The sequence below is a fragment of the Astyanax mexicanus genome, chromosome 7 (genome assembly GCF_023375975.1).
Source record: "Astyanax mexicanus isolate ESR-SI-001 chromosome 7, AstMex3_surface, whole genome shotgun sequence".
NCBI classification, from domain to species: domain Eukaryota; kingdom Metazoa; phylum Chordata; class Actinopteri; order Characiformes; family Acestrorhamphidae; genus Astyanax; species Astyanax mexicanus.
This window is the reverse complement of record NC_064414.1, coordinates 57,082,501-57,093,302: the sequence shown is the minus strand read 5'-3', so window position 1 is coordinate 57,093,302 and position 10,802 is coordinate 57,082,501. Positions and strand designations below refer to the sequence as shown.

At 44.0% G+C, this 10,802-nt stretch overlaps 1 protein-coding gene and 1 long non-coding RNA gene across 3 annotated transcripts in view; one reads left to right on the top strand and one right to left on the bottom strand.

Moving 5' to 3' along the window:
• Window positions 1–623: 623 nt before the first annotated feature.
• Window positions 624–10,802, bottom strand: part of arhgef38 (Rho guanine nucleotide exchange factor (GEF) 38) — a 25,100-nt gene continuing 14,921 nt past the window's right edge. Inside the window, exons 4-14 of one of the 2 annotated variants that reach the window (XM_049481352.1) lie at window positions 10,467–10,614; window positions 8,830–8,847; window positions 8,503–8,702; window positions 7,679–7,812; window positions 6,268–6,372; window positions 6,016–6,138; window positions 5,228–5,542; window positions 3,960–4,091; window positions 2,803–3,004; window positions 2,243–2,442; window positions 624–847 (exon numbers count right to left, since the gene is read on the bottom strand). In XM_049481352.1, the coding sequence (XP_049337309.1) occupies window positions 665–847; window positions 2,243–2,442; window positions 2,803–3,004; window positions 3,960–4,091; window positions 5,228–5,542; window positions 6,016–6,138; window positions 6,268–6,372; window positions 7,679–7,812; window positions 8,503–8,702; window positions 8,830–8,847; window positions 10,467–10,614 (1,760 nt within the window). In that variant the 3' untranslated portion in view covers window positions 624–664. Of the gene's footprint in view, window positions 848–1,308; window positions 1,348–2,242; window positions 2,443–2,802; window positions 3,005–3,959; window positions 4,092–5,227; window positions 5,543–6,015; window positions 6,139–6,267; window positions 6,373–7,678; window positions 7,813–8,502; window positions 8,703–8,829; window positions 8,848–10,466; window positions 10,615–10,802 lie in introns of those variants that run through there. The other variant, XM_049481353.1, reaches the window with a different exon arrangement.
• On the top strand, window positions 6,383–6,831 carry LOC125802945 (uncharacterized). The gene is made up of 3 exons (XR_007439988.1): window positions 6,383–6,481; window positions 6,534–6,652; window positions 6,746–6,831. It is a non-coding gene; the product is annotated as an uncharacterized LOC125802945 (long non-coding RNA).

The window sequence follows — 10,802 nt, the reverse complement described above, 5'->3', positions numbered from 1 at the left end:
ATTCAAGCATTATGTGTTAATAAAATTATTTTAAATAATCAAAAACACCTGCCAAAAGAATAAAACCCTTTTATTAGCTATACAGAAAAAAAGAATATTATAGTTAATATTTAAATAGTTCTGAGTTTTATATTTCAGTAAATATATATATAGTCTGGGTTTAATCTGATTTCACTTGCTGGGGTTTTTGCGGAGCAGTTTTATAAAATAATCACAATCTGAATAAATTCTCTAAATATACTCTGATAATATATATCTCTATATCTCTACATATATATTATATATCTCTATAATCGATCATTTCTCCGGTGATATTTATATAATTAGACCTTCATCAGTGAGCTGAGGAACACTGTCACAAATACAAAGTGCTGAGAGGCTCCAGAAAAAGCTCCACCTCTCTCTCTCGGAGCGCATACACACTGTCTTTCTTCTGAATAATAGCGAAGATAATTGCTTTAACTTTACTGAGAAATACACTCCCGAGAGAGGGTGCTTTTCCTGGCGGGGGTTCTGAATTCGGCACAACACCGGGTGCTGCTTCAGTTCAGCGCCGGTCCGGGAGGCTCAGTTCGGTTTCTTCGGTTCAGTTCAGTCGGTTTAAAGTGTCGTTGGGTGAAGGACGGAGGGTAAGGGTGGAGCTGTGCTCTGATTGGCTGTCCGCTCAGGCGTAGGACATCCTGCCGAGGTAATTGGCCGGGACGTAGCCACGCTGACCGTTAGCTTCAGCCAACCACCAGTCCTTATTCCCCCCGAGATCCGAGAACTGCAGGATCCGGACCGGCTGATACTCCTGCAGCGTCAGCTCCTTATCACAGCGTGCCTGGAATGCGTACACTGCGTAAAACTGTAATACACATAATAACCACGTTATTACCACGGTAATAACAACTATATTACAAAATATACACCGTGTAAAACTAACACAGATAATAACCGCATTAGAAACACTGTAATAACACTGTAATAACAATTATAATAATATATACCGTGTAAAACTATAATACAAATACCATGTTATCATTAATAACACTGTAATAACATTATTACTGATAATAACATGTTAATAACTATAGTAAAAAAATATACACTGTGTATACTATATACACTGACAGAAGACATTATTAATAATACTGTAATAACATTATTACTGATAACACTGTACTAATTATAATATACAAGTAAAACTGACATCACAGATAATAACTGCATTATTATTAATAATAACACTGTAATAATAACTATAATCATAAATATACACTGCGCAAAACTGTAATACATATAATAACTGCTTTATTATTATTAACAATATAATAATAACTATTAATAAATATACACTGCGTAAAACTATAATACAGATAATAACTGCGTTATTATTAGTAATAATACTGTAATAACATTACTACTGCTAATAACACCATTATAACTATAATAATAAATATACACTGCATATAACTCACACCACACGTTATTATAGTTAATATTAACATTGTAATAACATTACTACAGACAATAGCACTGTAATAACTATAATAATAAATATACACTGTAAAACTCACACCACAGATAATAACTGCATTATTATTATTAATAATAACACAATATTACTACTACTAATAATAATTATTTGAATACACTGCTTATAACAGAGATACTGAGTTATTATTAACAAAAATAAAAGGAATAATAAAAAGTGCAACTTTTATATAATAAGAAATAAAGACGTGTTTAGAACTTTTTAAAGTAAATATAATATAAACTCTGTTTCTACAGCAGAGGATGAGTTTATAATGTTCATCAGTCCTCCAGCAGGTGTCAGTGTGTCTCCTTTAGTCTTCAGAGCTTATATATTTATATACAGTAATAAAACAGTGGAACTTCTGAACTAATACAGTTTACTTTAGGGACTATTTTCTGCTGCACTACACCCCCTGCATACAGCATGTATCCCTCCACTGGTTTAATGATATGCGATTATAAAAACAGGTTTTAGTTCCAGAATCTGCTAATCAGTGTTTCAGGAATCAGATTAACACCGTCCACATTATTTAAAAGTTCTTACATCTCCCTCATCTGCTGACTCGCCACAGACAGTAGTTATAGATCCCTCCCTCAGACGAAGTCCGCTGGATAATTCTGCTGTGTACTGTCTGAGGTTCTCAACCAGCAGAACGAAGGAGATCTTACAGTAGAGATGCTAGGCTAATGATGCTAAGAATCCACCTTTAGACAGGTAACCTACATGTTCCTCTGCGTCGGCGCTGTTCTCCTGCGTGTTCTCTGGCGCCGCCTGCTGGCCGGAGGAGGTGAAGCCATACAGACTGCAGCTCCGACTCCCCGAAACAAACAGACTCAGATTATCAAAATCCTCAGAACCTTCAGAAACGTCTCTCTGAGGATTATATACCTTCAGGAAGGAGGAGTATACGTAGCCCTGCGTACCTGCGCACACACACACACACATATATTATATATACACACATTATACACACACATACATTATACACACACACACACATACATTATATACACACACATTATACACACACACACACACATATACACACATTATACACACATTTTACACACACATACATTATATAAACACACATTATACACACACGTTGCACACAATCGTGTGGTGAGGGTGTGTGTGTATAGTGTGTGTGTGTGTGTGTAAGAGGAGACGCTGTAATGAAGAAAAGCTGCTTTGTGTTCTGGAGCTGCTCTACTAACCGCGCCTCAAGGTCAGGATGTTTCCGATAAAGTGGCCACCAGTGAGTGGAAAAGCTGCACACTCACCCCCCGTGTCGACTCTCCAGCGGCTGCTGCTCCCCAGCGGGTCCCGGTCCTCTAGCAGGGCCACCAGCTCCCCCTCCAGCAGCGAGACGTCCTGCTCCTGACAGGCGTTACAGTTCCTCTTCAGCTGATACAGCCGGTCCTGCGGGTACAGCGCCAGCACCCGCGCCCTGTCAGCCTCCGACTGCCGTGGGACCTCCGGCACCTGCAGGGGGCGGCGCCAACACAACCGAGCTCAGTGGGAGGAGCTAAACAGCTGTACGCTGGGTGGGAGGAGCTAAACTGCTGTACGCTGAGTAGGAGGAGCTAAACTGCTGTACGCTGAGTGGGAGGAGCTAAACTGCTGTACGCTGAGTGGGAGGAGCTAAACTGCTGTACGCTGAATAGGAGGAGCTAAACTGCCATAGGCTGAGTAGGAGGAGCTAAACTGCCATAGGCTGAGTAGGAGGAGCTAAACTGCCGTACGCTGAGTGGGAGGAACTAAACTGCCGTACGCTGAGTAGGAGGAGCTAAACTGCTGTACGCTGAGTGGGAGGAGCTAAACTGCTGTATGCTCAGTGGGAGGAGCTAAACTGCTGTACGCTGAGTGGGAGGAGCTAAACTGCTGTACGCTGGGTGGGAGGAGCTAAACTGCTGTACACTGAGTGGGAGGAGCTAAACTGCTGTACGCTGGGTGGGAGGAGCTAAACTGCTGTACACTGAGTAGGAGGAGCTAAACTGCTGTACGCTGAGTGGGAGGAGCTAAACTGCTGTACGCTGAATGGGAGGAGCTAAACTGCTGTACGCTCAGTGGGAGGAGCTAAACAGCTGTACGCTGGGTGGGAGGAGCTAAACTGCTGTACGCTGGGTGGGAGGAGCTAAACTGCTGTACGCTCAGTGGGAGGAGCTAAACAGCTGTACGCTGGGTGGGAGGAGCTAAACTGCTGTACGCTGAGTGGGAGGAGCTAAACTGCTGTACGCTGGGTGGGAGGAGCTAAACTGCTGTACGCTCAGTGGGAGGAGCTAAACAGCTGTACGCTGGGTGGGAGGAGCTAAACTGCTGTACACTGAGTAGGAGGAGCTAAACTGCTGTAGGCTGAGTGGGAGGAGCTAAACTGCTGTACGCTGAGTGGGAGGAGCTAAACACTCTTAATGGTTGATTGACGGGTGTGTGATGTTACCTTGCGTTCTCGTCTCTCGAAGCTGACCTTTCGGTCCATAGAGGGTTTCTGAGAGCTCTCTCTGACGAAGCTCAGGTTACTGATCTCCTCCATGATGCTGTTCTGCACCTCACTGATGTTAGACAGCGGAGCCTGAACACAATATCACCAGTATTCACTATTATACACTATCATATACATTTATACACTATCATATACATTTATACACTATTACATACATTTATACACTATTACATACATTTATACACTATTACATACATTTATACACTATTACAGACAGAGAGAGAATTTTCTCCCCAATTTACACGGTCATTTACCCAACCCACTCATTAGGACTCCTCCTATTACTAGTGAAGTCAGTAGCGAGCAGCATCACAGTGCTAACGCTCGGAGGAAAGCGCAGCGACTCGGTTCTGATACATCAGCTCACAGGCGCAGCCTTGTGCTGATCCACATCACCCTAGGAGTGATGAGGGGAAAAAGCAGAGCGCCATCTACTGTACTGTACCCACCCAGAGAGAAACAGCAAGGACAAATGTGCTCTCTCGGGGCTCCGGCAGCTGACGGCAAGCTGCATGAACGGGACTTAAACCAGCAATCTCCCGATCCTAGTGGCAGAGCTTAGCCCACTGGACCACTCGGAGCCCGAAATGTATATAATTTCATTCTCTCAATATAACACTGACTCTTTTATTAACATTAAATAGGCTTAAGGGTGCTGAGGGGTTCCAGCGGTCTAAAGCTCTGCCACTATGATCAGGAGGTTGCAGGTTTAAATCCCGGTCATGCTGCTGGAGCCCTGAGAGAGCACAGTTGTCCTTGCTGTTTCTCTCTGGGTAGAGTACAGTACAGTAGATGGCACTCTCTCTTTCCCCTCATCACTCCTAGGGTGATGGAGATCAGCACAAGGCTGCGTCTGTGAGCTGATGTATCAGATCCGAGTCGCTGTGCTTTCCTCCGAGCATTAGCGCTGTGATGCTACTCGGCAATGCTGCAGCATCAGCAGCAGTTCAAAAAGAGGCGGAGTCTGACTTCACATGTATTGGAGGAGGCGTGTGCTGGTCTTCTTAACCCTCCTGGTGTTGGAGCATCACTAGTGATGGGTGGAGTCGTAGTGAGTGGGTTGGGTAATTGGCCGTTGGGGAGAAAATAGGAGAGAAAAACATTTAAATAGGTTTTATGGATAAAATAATAAAAGGTGTGATTAACTGTGATTGATTACAGATCGTTGTTGTGATTAATGTGATTGATTGGTGTATTGATCTCACCGGTAGCTGCAGGACGGGGGGTCTTGCCGCCTCCATCAGTCCCCTCAGCAGCCCCACGGTGCTCAGCAGGCAGTTGGTGAGGATGGAGGCGGCGGCGCGGTTGAAGCGCTGAAGCTCCTCCCCCAGCTGAGCGTTCAGAGCCTGATAATCCCTCAGAGCCTGGAGCTGCTCCTCGTTGCAGGCCGACGCCTCCTCCGGGCAGCTGCAGCACGTCAGCAGCTTATCATACCGCTTCTGAATCAGCTTCTGAGGAGCCGAGAACATCACCTGCAGCGCCGCCAGCGGAACCACCAGCATCCGCTCCAGACCCGCACCCTGCAGGAGAACCACACAACCTCTTATCTTCCTGATAAGCATGACCCAGTACCTGCAGCGTTCTGCAGGAGAACCACAAAACCTCTTATCTCCCTGATAAACACCAACCCAGAACCCTGCAGCGTTCTGCAGGAGAACCACAGAACCACAAAACCTCTTATCTCCCAGAGAAACACCAACTCAGAACCCTGCATCACTCTGCAGGAGAACCACAAAACCTCTTATCTCCCTGATAAACACCAACCCAGAACCCTGCAATCTAGATACGTGAGTGAGTGTAGTAAAGAAATCAGTCCTGTCATACACACTATCTCACGTTAACAGTGGAAATGAGTGCAGGTGTGTTTTGTACAGGTGTGTGTTGTGCAGGTGTGTGTTGTACAGGTGTGTGTTGTACAGGTGTGTGTTGTGCAGGTGTGTGTTGTGCAGGTGTGTGTTGTGCAGGTGTGTGTTGTGCAGGTATTGGTACTCACCAGTTGTTTGTACGGGTCGTGGCCGTTCCTGCGGGACTGGAAGCCGTTGGTGTCGATCTTGTCGGGATCTTTCATCATGGTCTCCAGATCTTCTGCGTTTCTCACTGCGACCGATATCATCTCCTGCAGGACAGACAGGTACGCTTCTTTACCTGCGCTAACCTACACCTTACACACCACCTCATTAACCGTTAGCATTAACCTCGTAACTCCAGCTCTGAACTATAGAGGGTGAGACAGCAAGTAACGTACCTGAGCGTAGAGCTGCAGGAGGCTGATGTTCTTCAGCAGCTGTCTCACTGCTTTCTCCAGATTCCTGAACATCTTCTCCTCTTTATCAAACACCTCATCCCTCACCTGAGAGAGAGACAGAGAGAGAGAGAGAGAGGTACAGGTATTCAGGGCTTGTCTGTACAGGTACAGGTGTTCAGGGTGTACAGGTGTTTAGAGTGTAGCGGGTGTTCAGGTGTAGCGGGTGTACAGGTATAGCAGGTGTTTGGGGTGTAGCGGGTGTACAGGTGTAGCAGGTGTATTGGGTGTACAGGTGTTCAGGGTGTAGCGGGTGTTGGGGTGTAGCGGGTGTTTAGAGTGTAGCGGGTGTTCAAGGTGTATCTGTACAGGTGTAGCGGGTGTACAGGTGTTCAGGGTGTACAGGTGTTCAGGGTGTAGCGGGTGTTGGGGTGTAGCGGGTGTTTAGAGTGTAGCGGGTGTTCAGGGTGTATCTGTACAGGTGTAGCGGGTGTACAGGTGTTCAGGGTGTAGCGGGTGTTGGGGTGTAGCGGGTGTTTAGAGTGTAGCGGGTGTTCAGGGTGTATCTGTACAGGTGTAGCGGGTGTACAGGTGTTCAGGGTGTACAGGTGTTCAGGGTGTGTCTGTACAGGTACAGGTGTTCAGGGTGTACAGGTGTTTAGGGTGTAGCGGGTGTACAGGTATAGCAGGTGTTTGGGGTGTACAGGTGTAGCAGGTGTATTGGGTGTACAGGTGTTCAGGGTGTAGCGGTTGTTGGGGTGTAGCGGGTGTTTGGGGTGTAGCGGGTGTAGAGGGTGTAGCGGGTGTTCAGGGTGTAGCAGGTGTACAGGTGTTCAGGGTGTAGAGGGTGTAGCGGGTGTTCAGGGTGTAGCAGGTGTAGAGGTGTTCAGGGTGTAGTGGGTGTAGAGGGTGTAGCGGGTGTTTAGGATGTAGCAGGTGTAGCGGGTGTAGCACGTGTACAGGTGTAGCGGGTGTAGCAGGTGTACAGGTGTTCAGGGTGTAGTGGGTGTAGAGGGTGTAGCAGGTGTTTAGGATGTAGCAGGTGTACAGGTGTAGCGGGTGTAACACGTATACAGGTGTAGCGGGTGTAGCACGTGTACAGGTGTTCAGGGTGTAGCGGGTGTAGCACGTGTACAGGCACAGGTTTTCAGGGTGTAGCGGGTGTTCGGGGTGTAGCGGGTGTTCGGGGTGTAGCGGGTGTAGCGGGTGGGTACCTGCGGTTCGACGCCGGTGAGGATTTTGAAGTATCCGGTGATGCGCTTGGTTTTCTTGCGGAGGGTGTGTAGTGGGTGTAGCGGGTGTAGCAGGTGTTCGGGGTGTAGCGGGTGTAGCAGGTGTTCGGGGTGTAGCGGGTGTAGCGGGTGTAGTGGGTGTAGCGGGTGTAGCAGGTGTTTGGTGTGTAGCGGGTGGGTACCTGCGGTTCGACGCCGGTGAGGATTTTGAAGTATCCGGTGATGCGCTCGGTTTTCTTGCGGAGGGTGTGGATGTTGAACTTGTTCAGTCTCCCCTTCAGTGATCCTTCATAATCACTCCTCTTATACTTCAGCACTGTAATCAGAATTTACGCTTTAATCAGATAATCAGATCTGATCATTTACACAATCAGAAATCAAACTTACAACCCGAGATAAACAAACTGCGCACCTCACAGTGAACATGAACCATCTGTCCCTCCCTGATCTCATGTAAACCCAGTCGAGCACCTGTGGGGGATCCTCAAGAGGAAGAGATCTCTAAAGCTCCATCCGGACGGGATTATTTTCTCTGTGTAAAATATTTCACACTTCTACTCTTTAGTGATTAAACTCCTGCATCCCGACCGTAACTGTAAAACCAGGAGGACACCATAGCGACCACTTGGAAAATCATTTCAGCCCCATTGCAACCACCAGAGATACCATAGCGACCAACTGGGAAATGAAATCAGCCCCATTGCAACCAGCTGAGACACCATAGCAACCACTTGGATTAGCATACCAACCCCATAACAACTACCTGGGATACTATAGTAATCACATGGAACAGCATATTATTCCCGTAACAACTACCTGGGATACCATAGCGACCACTTAGAGCAGCATATGCAACTGCTTTACAGCGGCTCATTAACTGCTGACCTCAGAAACTGCTTAACAACAGCATAACGCCGTGGACGAGGTGCTATCATGTTATAAACGTTATCGGTGATGCGTAGTGATGATGGTGATAATAGTGATTATAGTGATAATGGTGACTCACCGATGTCCTTCCTCCTCTTAAACTCGTTGATGTTGATGTTGATGATCTTGGCCGCGGTCAGCGCCTCCTGCAGGGGGCGGTGGTCAGGGTGGTCAGGGGGCGTGGCCTGCCACAGCTCAGCCAATAGGAGTGGATATTTCATTACACGCTGGACAGGCTTTATAATGAGAGACCCCATGTCCAGGAGATTGGGCTTCCCTCTACACAACACACACACACACACACACACACACACACACACACACAGGGTTTAGAATACACACATTAATCCTGTTCACACTGAGATAAATAAATCAGATTATTTGTAATCAGAAGTGGAGTACTCACTGCTGGTCGTAGATCTGTCTGTAAGAAGAAATAATACAATTTATTAATAATTCAGTTTATTACAGTATATATAACAGTTATATAACCCATAATCACACACACACACACACACACACACATACACTATACACTACATACAGAAATATTTTTTCCAGTTATTAACACACTAAAATAACATGTATCACAATTATTTAAACTGACACTCAGAGGATATAACCTCTCCTCAAGTTTCCAAAACTCTAAACACTAATCTAACACTAACTAATTTTCTGCTTTTCACACATTTAACAATTTAACTCAGCATTTATTAAATAAACTCAATTCTCTACATAAAACACAAAGATCTGACATAAAAACACGTTTTTCCATATTAAAACACTGCCAATAAAAATCACACAACATAAATTAACTGGGCCAATATATATGATCCACCTGATCACAAACACCTTAATGATTAATTATCAGCACTTTAATCAGGAAATAAGCACTTACAATAACCAAATCAGAATAAAACAACTTTATAAGATGTTTTTTTCTGTATTATTTGTTCTTGCTCCTTTTATCTTTTTTTTTTTTGCCGGTTTTTCTCTGTATTTTTTTTTTATTTTTTTTTTTATTCTAATGAAAATATTTCTGCTGTGTTGCATCGACTTGTTTGGTGAACAAAAAAAATAAAAATAATACAGCAGCGTGTTTCTGCATATCAATCAATCAATCAATTAACCTTTATTTTCACTCGGGAAAAAAACATTGAGGGTGACCCTCATTTACAATGTTGCCGAGCATTTATAACATCAAAGGGATTTAAAACATATAATAATAATTTAGAAATAATAAGAAATAAAATAGTAAAACAATAATAAATAAATAAAAGAAGTACTCATTTTAAATCAACATTTAATAAAAAAATATATGTTTATACATGTGAAGAATCTGAAGAATGTTCTACTATTTGAACTATTTCAGTTTTATGTTAAAGCTTACTAAAGATAAGAGTGCTTTATATTATTACCCAGCAGTGTTTCATTAGTTACACAAAAATCTGGCAACCTAAAAGAAGTGTGTGATCTCTGGTGCAAATGTTTGATTGTGATAAAGCTATATGTAATTTTACAGTATAAATGAGATATTCTGCAGTTTGGGTTTGTAGTGATTTTGTAAATTGTGTTTAGTATTTAGATAAAACCACACTAGTCTACAAAAGTGTGTTTTATCAATTGGAAAAAAATAAATATTTCTCTTAATAATGACACAAAATAAATGTAACCAGTTTGTCCCAGTATCTCTAATACACCAGTTTAACCATCAAACCCAACCAAGACCATTTAAAACCAGTTACCATCAACACCGGTAACGACACACCTGCGGTTTCTTCAGTTTTAGAGACTGTAGCTACGAGGCTAATGTCGCTAACTGGTACTGTAGGCTAATACCTCAACAATTAGCACACTTAGCACAGCGCTAACAGCATATCATATGCTGAGTTATATTTTTGACATGTATATTTACCCAGAACTGAGGTAAAATTAGCTAGTTATCTCATTAGCGTAGCATTAGACCATTAAAACAGCTAAGCTAATGTTAAAACTAGCTAATATAAAGTAGATTAGCGGGTTAGCGCTGTGATTCAGACGTACTTCAGCGCCGAGACGCAGGTCCTGAAGAGCTGCTGGATCTCCTCCTGCTGGTTGTAGCTCTTTAGCAGAGCGCTAGCTTCATCATGATGATAACAGTAGATCTTATACACCTCCTCTATAGCGGCTTTAGCCTGGATAAACACCTCCCCTACACACACACAAACACACACACACACACAATTAACACACATACACACACAAAAAACACACAATAAACAGTTAGCTAATGCTGTTACTGAGCTAACGTTAGCTATTTTTGTTATTCAGATGCAGGGCAACACAGTTTTCGTGTAGTATAGTTCATATTTTACCTCAGAAATGAGGCAACATTAGCTA